Raw genomic sequence first — 14,684 nt, 5'->3', positions numbered from 1 at the left:
TAACTCCAAAGTTCATCACACCAACATGAGGAAGTTCGCCCCATGATGTCAAATTTAATGTTACTAGGCCTGCAAAAATGACAGATCTTAAATAGAATCAGATTCTGGCTTATGCCCTCTAGTCCCGAAGTCGAGACTCAAAATTCTTATCAACAGTTTTTATCTTTTTTCTTACATTTTCTATTTTTAAGATAATGAAAATGAATGTCAATAAAAAAATCCTTCAATTAAATATACTGGAATCTCTAACCAGTTTGACACGGGCTTGTTTTCTTAGGTGTTCTTATACTGTGTCAATATTTTGCATATTGAAATCGATCTCATGGTGAACTCTAGAAAATTTTATTCGTGATAAATTCTAACACATTCTTTAAGAAATTGTCATATTTATAAGATTTTTAAGTTTTTTTTTCTTTATACCTCGCCATGCGCTTCCTATGATCTTTGATGAAAGCCATCGAAATTCCGTTCTTATTGTGACTAGAGTTTTCTTTGTAGAACTCCGAGCATATATGCCTTAATTCAAACCATTTTGGTTATAAAGTAACATTTCTGAACACCGTATTTATAAAATTACTAGTTAAAAGAGTATTTTCATGAACATACTCAGTAAGTTCAGCTTATTCACCGAAAGGCCATTTTAAAATATATTTTGCTTATTTAAAATACATTTTTATATATTTTGCGGCAACATATTTTCACGTTAAAAGGAAGAAACACTTCATTTATAAGATATAACATATTATAAAGTTTGGCTGTTTATAAAATTTTTTCATATATTATGATATGGGAAATCAATATCATTATTTGAACGTGCGAATTTCTACATCATGATATGCTTTGCTTACTCCCTAAATTATAGCGAGATCAACTAAATGTATGAAATAAACATTAATACATCAAAACCAGACACATTCTCTACTAAATTGGAGATTTTAGTTTTTTTACAGTGAACTTTCTAGAAAGGATTTCAAAATATATATTTACTACAAACATAACATTATTGTCTGAAAATTATATTTAAATGGAAATTATTGGTACTCTTTAAAATCTTAATAGATAAAAGAAAAATGTTCATGAAAATAATCACATAATAGCTTATACATTTGCATTATTTCTGAGTTTATATACATAAAAAAGATTCAAGTGAATACGGTTTCTAATTTGAAGAATTAAATTCATGTAGAACTTTTAATACAGTATAGTCAAAAGTTATGTCATATTAAAATTCTCTTTCATTCTATTTTACATAAAGTCCTTGTTCAGTTTGTAATTTTCAATTCGTATTAAAAATACATTCGGGAAACATCAAGTTATTTTTGAATGTCTTTGTAACATCAAGTAGGAAATCATTTCAAAATTTTCTATTTGCAGGGTTGTTGTATAAAAAATTGTGATGTGTTTCACGATACCATTTAACGTTTAAATTTATTTTGAGTTTCGTTGTAATTAAAATCAAGATATATATTTGCTTATTTGCTATCAACTGACAACAGGTCGATAGAAATGATGCATTATAGTATTGCTTAAAAACTATTAGCTTTTTTTACGCACTGTTAGAAATAATTTCCGATAGAAAAATAAAGTAATTGAGGAATAATTATCATTCCATCGCTGTTAGAAATATCAGGAGGGAAAATTAAAAAATAAAAATATTTTCCTAAAAACAATTTTGAAATTTTCGAGAATTCCAGATGTAGCAGAAGAGTTTCCACTAAGTGGAAACTCTAATCCTTTTTAACGAATGTTTTTCATTCTCTATGAATATATATCTCAATACATTAAAAACAATTCCATAGTATTGCTCAACTGTCTTTGAACCGATTCTAGAAAACCATTAAGACTTCGTAGGTTTTTGAAAGTGAAATAAAATATTTCGAAAGAGAGTCGAATATTTATATTTAAGATGCAAAAAGGTTCTTGGAAGTGACCCTATAGTCGGAAGCGAGTTCATTACCATCTGATATGTCGAAAATCGAGTATTTTTAGATTTCTCAGAAAGTCTAAATTTACTGATTCAAAATGAAATATCATCTGGACAGAGCTTTAAAAGGAAACATAAGCCTTGTTTTTAATTTTAGGTACAGAGTATCGAGAGAAATCGAGTATTTTTAGATTTCTCAGAAAGTCTAAATTTACTGATCCAAAATGAAATATCATCTGGAGAGAGCATTAAAAGTAAAAATAGGCCTTCTGTTTAATTTTAGGTACAGAGTATTTTTCCGAGAATAGATATTCTTCAAAATCATCTCATCTTACTGAAGTTAAAATACATCATTAAGATAAAATAAAATGATATGTATTTTATATTTCTTTTGCTTGAATATTTATTTTTTTTATTTTTATTGGTTGTTTTTTTTTTTGAGATAGTAAGCGTTTTATACTTAATATATTTACTTTGTATTTTTATAAAGAGGTACAGGATTGCTTATGAATGCACTTATTATTATTTAAATAAGTGATAAATTAATATATTAAATACAATAATCAACGTACTTTAAATAAGGCAACATGGCCAAATCGTTACTTTCAGATTGGATGATCGCAGATTCATGATCAGAATTTTTTATAATTCACTGTATATATGGGCAGACATAAGAAAACCATCCAAAATCTGACGTCTTCCTGAGGATTTAGCTGGAGACGGGATTTCGGAGAGGAGGATGACGGTTCAGGCGGGAGACGGGAGTACGGTGAGGAGGATGCCGGTTTAGGGGCCCTCTTTATGTTATCAGGAATGAAAATAACGTAGCTATGTCTCAAATTAGTCGTCATGATATTTCATAGAGATACATTAATATAACTAAACAACTTTAATTAGATAATAATTATACATTTAATTACGGTTGGCAAATATGCTATACCAGTAGACTTTTTCCCTCTGGATTTAGATCGATACAATTATTATGTCATTCGATTATTAAGACTGAAAACCCTTGATGGAAATAATCTAATGCCTCTTTTAATCACACTGCATATATTTATATATTCATTTTCTTTTGATTAACCTCATATATGACGCCACTGATAAAGGGAAACAAGTCCTTCAGTGAATGAATATATTGATATGCTTTATGATCGAAAGTGCAAAGAAAGCACTTTCATATTTCTATAATAAAATATCTGATATAATGAAAGATATCATTTTTTTGCTTTATAATCTATGGACTAAGATAAAGAAATATCTTAGAAATATGGCAATGATTACTTTTTAAAAATAAAAATTCAGTTTTCATTTCTTTTGCTGTTTAATGGGCCTTTCAGTGAAAGTTCAGATAACTTAATTTTTTATTTAAACTTTCCCAAAATATTTTTGAATGAAACAAAGATATACATTTTTTTCAGTTAAATGCCAGTGAGGTGGTTAGTTTTTATTTTGATAAATCATCAATATAAATGCCAGGAAATTGTTACTTCACATGTTTGAAATGAGTTGGAAAAAATATTACAGGATAGAAGATGCTATTGATTTTCAATTTAGCTTAACTTAATTCAAACAATCCATGGAAACTTCTTGACTTGATTCATTATGCACCATCATTTATTAATTCCTTCAAAATATTTTTTTATCATTTTAGTATGCTAGATTGCAGTTCGTACTACTCTAGTGGAAAAAAATTATGATAATACAGCTTAAAATATTTTTGTCAATCATTATGTCCTAATATAATTTAATGAGAAATTAATTCTCGATTTGAGTATGAAAAGGGCAAAGAAATACTTATAACTTCTTCTGCAAAAAATGTCTTTATTAACTTAATTTAAGGATATTTAAAGTTAATTATTATTACGCCTATGAGAGTGTAATAAAAAATTTTGTCCACTTCCATAAAAATGAATTTAAGCAATTAAAACATGTTACGCTATTTCATATAAATATTATTACATAATCATTATATATATATATATATATATATATATATATATATATATATATATATATATATATATATATATATAACTTTTTATAACTTCAAATTATAAATTATAAAAAGTATTTTATTCAAAATTTCCTACACATTGAAATTCTTTTTATTATTTTTGACATACAATCCTATCCTCTCCCCTCTTTTCAAATGAAAAAAAATAATAGACAATCAATTTTTTAAATACGGTATAGCATTGCTAAATGTTGGATAACAGTTTGCATAAAAATCTTATTTCCAGACTTTATTTAATTCGATTTGTTTCAGGTTTGCATAGATGGAGTTCATCAATCTATTTCTCATTCACTTCCTGATGTTGAATTTACTTCTTCATGCAATGCCCTTTTTTAAAATTTTCAGAGCTTAGTTATTAGTTAGCAGATGAATTTTACTATTAAATCCATACGAACGGCGCCATATAATAATAGGGAATATGAAAAAGAACTCATTTCCAAGATTCCATGACATTTCTTATCATGAATTATAACTTAAAAACTAAAAAGGGAAAAATTATTAAAATAAGAAATTCGATTTTGGTTCACATAGAAAAATGTTTTTTTTTTTTTAAAGAGGCCATGTTAAATTAATTCTTTTCTAAATGATGTACAATAAAGAATGACCTGATTTAGATTACAGTCTTAATTTCATTTCAAATACAGTATTTGGAGGAAATAAATAGTATATCTTTCTGTTTATTCAAAGTTTGCTTCAACTTACTCTTACTTTTCAGTATATTGAGGAATTTGGAACAGACCATATGTACAGCGCAGATTTATTTAACGAGATGCCGCCTCCTTCAAGGTAAGAAAAATTAAATTTTCCGGCAATCAATTCTAAATTGATATGCATTGTTTAAAGGAATAAAAAAAATTCTTTCTCTCTTCTCTTTTGATTTGTTTCAAAATATATAATACCTGACTATGTATTTCTAAAAATAAATACGAAACTTGGAGAATTCTGACCTGTAAAAGTCATCTTGTGACTAACAGATTGCATTTTCCTTTGATTTCTTTTAAACACAGGTCTCTGAATTTTGAGTGAAAGTAAGTTAAACACGTATTCATATTAATAAAAAAGAAGGAGAAATTTCGTCTATTGGTTTCACTGAATATAACACATGACAATACACTTCTAGATATAAATTCAAAACGTGCATAATGTTGACTTGCAAAAGTCATTTTCACTAAGATATTGCAATATCTTTTGATATGAAATAGAGTGCTGAACATTGAACAAAAGTCATCTTGTGACTAACAGATTGCATTTGCCTTTGATTTCTTTTAAACACAGGTCTCTGAATTTTGAGTGAAATTAAGTTAAACACGTATTCATATTAATAAAAAAGAAGGAGAAATTTCGTCTATTGGTTTCACTGAATATAACACATGACAATACACTTCTAGATATAAATTCAAAACGTGCATAATGTTGACTTGCAAAAGTCATTTTCACTAAGATATTGCAATATCTTTTGATATGAAATAGAGTGCTGAACATTGAATGCTACGAAAAGAAATGCGTATTAATATTAATAAAAATAATAAACACCACCGATTTGTTTCAATTATATAACATTAGATCGTATATTTCTAAAAATAAATGCAAAGAATGTAGAAGTCGAAGAATTGAATGCAAGGAAATGGAACACGTCTTAATATTAATAAAAAAAATGTAAATTTTCTCAATTTGCTTCAGAGTACAAAACCCCTGGCTATTTAGGAAAACTCAGCGTTATGTACAATATGGCAGTAAATATGCATAATTTCTTAATGTACTTTGAGATATTGCTACCGAATAATGGATGATGATGTTCATTCATCATTAACAAGTTAGAATTCTTCATATCGTGAATATATTATATTTTATGGAAACTTCTTTCCAAGTGTTTTCCATAAGAGTCCACAAGCATGAAAAAAGTATTTAATACTTCTATTCTTCAATCATTAACGAAAGTAAGAATTTTTTTGGAAATATTAAATTTCAGTGACTAATTCTTATTTTCAAACTTCTGAAGAAAAAAAAATATACATGGCAACATTACCATTGGCACGATATGACAACAGTGAAATAAAAATTGCCTTATTTTTGAATTTTAAAAAATTACCTTGATTACCAGATTAAGAAATGTCACAAAATTTTTCAAATTCTAGTTAATATTTACGAAATGTAAATATTAATCTACACTTCTTATCTCATATTTATCTAATAACTAACTTTTAATAACTCTAATATTTCTTTTTTTCTTTGTTTAATCTGAAACGCCTAATTATGATATTAAAAACTCAAGTCTGAGACAAATTTGAATTAACTTTTGTATATATTTTTTATCAAAAGGTAAACATTGAAGCAGGAGTCAAATAATTTAGTCCGGAAAACATTTCTATGAACACTCTCCTAAATTCTTTTTAAAAAAATTGTCACTTACCCTTACCCGTTCAGCGGTACACGTCCTGTAATGCCTTTGAAATCTCTTACTTTGACTGACTGCGATACAACTGTTGCGCCAAATGATCGGTTCTCCTCTTCTTTCCCAAAAGGAAAAGTTTCCGACCAATTTATAACCCTGCACTTCATTTTCCGTAAATGGGTGGGGATATTTTTTCGCCAATATTATTAGCTGTGTGAGCGTTCCCTGATATTGGCGACGTTTAGGAATAATGTATTCCAAGAGTAGAAAGAAATACACCATTGAATAAATTTATGTTACCCATAATAGGCGGACTTTTCTTTTCTTATTTGATGCCTCGGAATTTTCTCACTCATATAGAGATTGAGAATTTATATGAAGAATTTAGACGAGTTAAATTTTCATGACTTAAAAAAATTTTCTTTATGATTTAGAGCTTGGAGAAGATTTAGGAATCTATTAGTTTACAAGTTAATAATGAAATTTATTTAGATGCATAAGAGAATTTTGTTGAGTAAATGAAAAACTTATTTTCATTGGAAAAGTTAATGAGATAAGAAGTGAAATTTGTATCGCCATTTTGGGGAAAAGTCAGCTGAAAAATTAATACCTACAATTATAAATATGAATATGATTTTTTCACTTTTGTATACAGAGAAAATTTAATCACTTTTTCTTGAAAACCTCAATAAATATTTTGTGGATAAACTTGCATTTCAATGAAAAACAAGGAATAAGAAATTTCCATGGAGATTAAAAGGAATATGCATTTTCAAGGATAACTACTGATAACAATGAAAATTTAAAATTTCGCAGTTTTACGTTATTGATGGGACATATTGACAAAAGCACCTTACAAGATTATTTGGCAATAAAAGATCTAATCGAAATTCAAATTCTCAGAAAAGTTATGCCTCTTTAGTAAATTGTCCACTTCTGTTAAATGTAACTTTATACAATTGTTCACTTTTGGTTATGATAAATTTCCTAATATTTGATATTAAATTATAATTTATAGTTTCTTAGAAATTTTGAAATCATTTGATAAGAATTGATTAACAATTTTTGAAACTATTTTATTACACAAATAATGATTGCACACTGTTTTATCATTCTTCGTATAATGTTTTTCTTATATTTAAACAATAATTATAAAATTTTGTTTCATAATAGATTATTTTAAGTAATTTGAGGATTCAAAAAAATTACGGATGAATCAAATAGAAATAATAAATATATGACTTTTTCCATATATGATTATTACTAAAAATTACGTAAAATATTCTTAATATCTAAAATATCATAAAAATTAAAGTAAAAAGGTCAATTTACTTTTCAAATTTTGTTTAAAATGCGTCTTGTAATTTGTAAAAAACATATTAATCCAAAAAACAAAAATAAATACTTCAAAGTGTGCGAATGGTTCTATTAAAAGTGGGAAGAATTTAGAAAAACTTTTTTTGACATATGTAGCCAAATCTAGGAGTCCTTCTAACAGGGAAAAGATTATTAGGCTTCGGAAACCCCTCTCCTCAATTTACTGTAAAATGAATGTTTTAACAATACCCCATGGAGTGAAAATAGATCTTTGAACTGGGGGAGGGAGCAGGAAATTAATTATTCCCTGAGTAGAAAACGACGCCGAACGAAAGATTTAAAATATAAAATTTTCTCTCAGTCTCAACTATTCTTAAAGTTTAGAAGCTTGTACAACGTATAAGTATTACCAATATCTGATTTACTTTATTTTAAAATTATGATGCTAAATTGCATGATTTTTAACTGCTGAAAATGAATCATTCAGTCTTTTAAAACTTTTTGAAATACAAGTCATGAAACAGTTATGACAAAAACAAAGTAATCTTATATATTTTCTTACACATAAAATCTTGCTTCATGCATTTAAAAATATTTCACAAATATATTTTTAAGGAAAATATTTAATTTTAATTTAAAAAATTCGTTGCAGCGATCCAGATTACTTGCAATCGTGTTCAAAGTCATTGTACAAGAGTTTGACTGCAGTAGATCCTGAAGCTGTCTGGTAAGTTTTCAAAATAATTAATTAAATTATTTGATTTAATATTCTGCCGTTTCCACTTAAAGTACTATCAGATTCCTCAGATCTCAGATCTCTTGCACATATATTAAGAGATCTTGATTTCACCAAAATAGAAGTAATATAACAATTAAAAAAAAGTTTTTTTTTTTTTTTTTTTTTGCTTTTTTTAAACAAAGCGATATACAGAAAAATATTACAATTTTGAATTAAAATGAAATAGCGAAAATAAAAAAAGAGACTGAAAAATCAACATCGGAAAAGAATAGTAATAAAAAAACACATACCTAGCAAAGAATTCTAGAGCAGAGCTGCACTCTATTCAGTCGCTGTATATCACTCCTTGGCGGAATAAAACCGTCAAAAGTAAACAGATAAGGGATACTGAAAGGAAAAATACAGTTTTGTTTACAATATAATAAAATTTGCTTATATTTAAGAACATAAAGTGTTAATACAATTAAAGATATAAATTATCCAAAACATCAAACGTCCAAATCGATGCATTAAATGCATTTTTCTTTACTAGTGTAGTATGAATTTCTCCTACATTCTATAAAAATAATATAAAGGTTAACATAATGAATAGGAAGATGCCATTTTAACGAAGGGAAACGTATTTATATAAAATATTTTTAACAAAAACCTTTAAATAAATGAAACAGTTTTTTTACGTATTTCTCCTAATTTCTACGTACTGTGATACATCAGATGGAAATATGTACTATTTTGTAAAAATTAATGAATTTATGTTACAAAATTAAATAATATATTTTCCAGATTATTTATTTATTTCCGTATTCTTTCTGGTATAAACTTCATTTAGTTTTGAATGATTCTGAGCGAATACTTTTTAAAAATTTTAAGTATTATTCTGAGATTAGATTTGAAGCTAAGAAGGTTCTTGTTTTACTATATTAATAAATAAAGCGACAATTTCTGGAACTAAAATAATGAGAGAGTATCATTTTACGTCAATTATTTCCTTCTAACGTTATAAATAATTCCCTTGACTATAGTATTTTTCATTCTCGGATTTCAGAAGAATTGCCGAAACATTTCAAAATTTGCTACCACTTTATGGAAAAATCTTTTAGCTCATTATCTTAAAAGTTCGAATTATTGTTTAAAAAACTGCGAATATGGTAAATTTTAAGTCGAGATTTTTCAAGGTTATACAAATAGTACTTGTTTAGAGTTATATCAAATCCGAAGAAAGGAGAATATACGATAATTCTAAAGAAAAACTAAAAAAATTTTAATAAACATCAATTAATCAATTTTTTATTGTTTATGCACTGACGTTTATATATTAAAGACAATATTAGAAAAAAAAAATAATTGATTTAAAAATAAAAAAAAATAAAAGCAAAGCAAAATTGGAACGCATTGTTAATTAATATCTGCTGAATAAAACTGCAATAGACACATAATATCTGTATATCAGGAATACTTCATTTGCATGTACAGAAAAAACATTTGTTTAAAACTATAGGTTTCATTGTGATAGTGAGTTATGAAATCTTGGTTAGAATCAAATTTTAAAATGATACATTGAGTCTGAAGATCTACGTTGATTAAAGGAGCATCAAAATCGTTTATATATTGGGATGTTTAAATTCGTCTGTAGTTTTTATATTATTCAAATTCTCAAATTTGGCTTCTAGATATTTCAACTTTGGACAGTAAGATGTATGTCAATTTCTGATGATCCATGATTATTTTTAAATAACTGAGCATTCTGAAGCCTCAAGCCAACTTAGGTCTTGCTTTGTTGCGGCCATTGAAAGTGTGGTGCTACTCTTCACTATACTCAGGAGGCTTTATAAAGATAGCGTGCATACGATGCTATCACATATTTTTGTGTGATTTGCTTTTAATTGCCAGAGGAAGAGCTTAATTTAAATACGCTAGTATGTCCAGTGGACTACAATTCGGAGAAAATTTGAGGCTAGCACATCAGTACCACCATATTCATATTCATGTTAATTCCTAAAGTAAAACAACTGAAACAAATTGTTTCCACATAATTTTATACCTTTGTATATTTTTTCCGTTAGAATAAAAATTTAGCATTTTTAGGTTATTGCTACTTTTGTGACTCTTCTTTTATTAAGGAATCAGTACCGGTTTAAAATCATACGACTATTATTTTTTTATTGTGCAGAAAAATATTTTTCGAAACGAGTATTTCAAATTAGATTATTGCCTTTACCCATACCATGTATATGAAAAAAGATTAATGCACTTATTATGATTACGTATTATAGCTGAGCATATTTTAATTTAAACATAAAACGAGGTTTGGTACTAGGAGATTTTATGTAAATCTATAAAGCCTCTCCTGACGTAATATTATCCAGAAAATAAAAAAACACATGCTCCTCATTTTTTAATCATAACCGAAAATTGGATTTTATAAAACTATTTTATATACACATTTTTCCTGGTATTATATTTCGACGAAACTTATCTCATTTTTACTTGTACCTTGCATATAACTATCCATCATTTTCATAGAAGAATAAAATGTTCTTTGAATAACTAAAGAATGTATCTCATTTCTAACTGTTTTGAAAATTTATGACTTCTCTCGGATGTTTCAAAAAGATACGGCGATAAGATGATGTATACTGATTGACAGAAATATACAATATATGTCATCTTATAATCCATTCTTTTTGTACGGTGTGATTTTTGTTTCATGTGACAATAACTCTATTCAGTCTCTTCTCATGACATTCTCCATTTTTATTATATCTTCCAGGATTACCCAAGGATGGATGTTCTATTCTGACCCTGACATCTGGCAGCCGGATCAAGCAAGGGCGTTTTTGCGAGCTGTACCCCAGGTAAGTAAAAAATAAGAACGAATTTTAAATTAAAACTTGAAAATCATATCTGAGAGATAAAATTCTTAATAGTGGCATATTTTGCCATTATGTAACAGCCTTTCGAAACTTTTAAAAATGGCAAAACAAATATATAGAAAAATATTGAAATTGAGTTCTTTGTTTCTTCAAAACAATAAATTTATTGCTCAAAAACTTTCGTAAATATTAATGAAAATCTAATTTTAATAAATGATAAGTTCCTTTTATATAATTGAAATTAAATTATGGTATTTTTTTCAATTTGAATATTAAAAGAACCCATTTTTCAAAATGATAAAAAAAATTATTTCTGGATAAATATGATTTCAAAGTCTAGAATTTTAAATCATCAGACCATTTGATATCAAATTTCTATATCTGATCATGAAACAACTCTGCGTTCAGGTATTTCAGTCATAAATATAGCCTAAATCAATGTAATTATATCTTTGATGAAATATTTTAAGTGATTTCAATGAAAAAACTGTGGAATAGATTTGGCAGAACTCCGAGAATTTCAGCAGGAAGACAAATTCTAAATATTTAAGATAATATTACTATCTTTAAAAATGAGTTTCATGTAATATATTTTAAAATAAATGCTACTGATTCTTAAAGCTTAAAAGTATTTTCATTAACGTAATTAATGTAACATTTCAGTAAATAACTTAAAACTTTCAAAATTTCACTCACTGTAAGAATTTCAAAATGAGTTAATATTTCTGATTGAATGCCTTCTGTGTTCATTAATGATTTCGTTGCGGTAGAATTTTTATTGAAAATATTTGCTGCGTAGTGATCCTAGATGTTTATAATTTATTTCTTGTTTAAAAAAATGATAAATAATTTGTAGGGAAATTTATTTATTTATTCGTGAGTTTATTATTAAATGATTCCGAGTTGGAAAAATTAGTCAAAATTATTTTAATTTGTTCACTATGATTTTTTCTCTGTAAAATATATCATTTGATTTTCTGAAAATGCTTTTTTGTAAGCAAATAAGAACTTACAAATTTCATTTTATTTGGGAGACTTTTATTTTTCTAGAGAAAATGTATATTTTCTTATTATTTAGTAAATTTTTAAGAAGGCAAGGCTTAAAAATGTTCTGCTGGATTTTATTTAATTTTCCATTGGATTAATAGATTTTTGAATTTTTATTTTGTTTCTTATGTAGCATATACAGCAAGTATGCCTGTATTTTATAGCATGTATTTTGACAGTGATTATCTTAATAGGGTAAAATAATGTTGTGTTTTTTATCATAAACTTGCAACTTCGAAGAATATGTTTTATCGCTAAAGAATCTTTTCTTTTATGTTATTTATGAAAACTAAAAAAAAAAACAGATGTTAATTATGAATTTGCTCGTACAATTTTGAAGCATGCATTTTAGCAAATCGAAGATGGATCAATTAAAAATCACCCTTTAGAATTAGAAAAGTAAAATTATATTCATATTCTCAGTTTAATATAATTATAATTAATAACCAAAAATAGTTTTCAATATGATTGTAAATATAAATAAAAACAGCCTTTTCAAGCAATGCTACACATTGTTATATGATTGATATAATTTCGGATATAATTTTTAATGGTGAGTTATATTTCTCTAGTGGAAATACGAGCCCGTAGTAATAAAAGCATTATTTCTTTTTATTACTCTTGTACTATTTTGTCGCCTTGTTTGAGCGACAAGATAGAACAAAATTTCGCTATTATTACATCTCTCTGCGTTAGTTTATTCTGGGTTCTTTTGCATTAATCTCTCTTCGTGCATTTATAATATTAATTAGATTTCATTACTATGGTACATGGGCCAAGATTTTATTGCTTTAAAATTATAATATTAAATATATATATTGTTCACAAGATAGAGGTTCAAGTTCATCAAATGTTTTCAGGAACTTAATTATATTGTAAGAATTCTCACCCAATATTTTAAATATTTGATAACTTTTTATGCAACTTTTCGGCAAACAAATCATTCTCTTCGTTTAATTTTTAATAAAAGCTTTAAACAATTAGTTTAATCATAATGGCATGTTATAATAATGTATTTGCAAATTTTTGTCTTATTTGATCATTAAAGAATAGGTGGATTTCGTGTAAAATATCATTTTTTTTCGAAACTGCATAACAAAAAAATTTGTACAAAATCTTTACTACTGTCAGCATCATATATGCATAAATTGTATAAATTGACTTAACTTATTTGTAGAAAGATTTATAAATATTTTGTTAGCATCTTAGACACAAAAATTACCCAATTATTAAAATTCGAGCACTGCTTCCAGTTATTTCCGGATAGTTTACGACTGTAAGGAATAAAATAATATTGCAGATTTCAGTATTATTGCACTACAAAAAACTTGAAGAGTTTCAACATTCTCCCGTTCTTCTAATTTCTAAAAATTTGCGTTTTTGTTAGAAAAAAAAAGTCAATCTTCGCTCTTATTCTGGTTGAATTCTTTATTTCTCAAACAACGTAAGATGCCCTATAGCTGTGTTATAAATTATAAAATATTAAGAATTATGGACACTGTTGTAAGAATATTTCAAAAATTATTATTTTATTGTATGAAACAGACGCAAAAATATCTTCAGAAATTCAATTAACTACAAGATAAAGCAAACAGAGTTTGAGTTAAATGACAATTTAATAAATGGTATAAATGCAAAAAAAAAAAAAAATTAGAATCAATATACTGTTAATTGTTGAAGAAATGCATAAAGCTTATTTTTGGAGTTTATTTGTCCCCTACCATTCAAGAAGCAAATGAAGAAAAAGTATCAATATCTTAGAATTAATTGCTTAGTAATAATTTCTAATTTTTAACATGAAAAAGAGTTTTTTCCATGAAATAAAATAGAAGAAAAATTAAAGTTCCTTAGAATTTTTAAGAAACAAATAAATAAATAAAGGAAAATAGAAAAAATCCACAGAAATAGATAAAAAAATAAAGACAATCTTTATTTTATACAAAGGGATATAGAATTAGGTTAATATGGATATACAATGATTAAAATAACTTTAAAATATTAAAATAATCATAAACCGAAATATTTTATTAAATAATGGTAAATTTGCATTAAAAAGAATTTTAAAACACATGAATTGTATTAAAATAATAGCATAATTGAAAAGAAATCCCGCTATTTTTGAATTATTTATATGCATTTCATAATTCCCAAATCTATTTTTTTTTTTGCATTCTTTAAATAGTTTAAACCAATAATACATATAATTTCTCCTGAATATAATGTTTCTCAAACTTTATGAAGGAAATGTGAATTGATTGGTACAAAAACCTCCTTAATTGATTTCATTACAACAATTTTGAGAACCTGTCAACCAAAACTCACTCCCTTTTCGATTTTTTGACCTTTTAATTTTAATTTTTCTAGTCAAAATTTAT

At 26.3% G+C, this 14,684-nt stretch overlaps 1 protein-coding gene across 2 annotated transcripts in view; it reads left to right on the top strand.

Annotated features, from left to right (window-relative positions):
• Positions 1-14,684, top strand: part of LOC129960598 (alpha-N-acetylglucosaminidase-like) — a 159,079-nt gene that overhangs the window by 90,275 nt on the left and 54,120 nt on the right. For both annotated transcript variants that reach the window (XM_056074100.1, XM_056074101.1), the window contains exons 11-13: positions 4,657-4,727; positions 8,303-8,377; positions 11,160-11,244. In XM_056074100.1, the coding sequence (XP_055930075.1) occupies positions 4,657-4,727; positions 8,303-8,377; positions 11,160-11,244 (231 nt within the window). The remainder of the gene's footprint in view (positions 1-4,656; positions 4,728-8,302; positions 8,378-11,159; positions 11,245-14,684) is intronic.

Source organism: Argiope bruennichi, chromosome X2 (genome assembly GCF_947563725.1).
Source record: "Argiope bruennichi chromosome X2, qqArgBrue1.1, whole genome shotgun sequence".
NCBI lineage: Eukaryota > Metazoa > Arthropoda > Arachnida > Araneae > Araneidae > Argiope > Argiope bruennichi.
The sequence above is the reverse complement of the archived record's forward strand: the minus strand, read 5'-3'. Positions and strand labels throughout refer to the sequence as shown.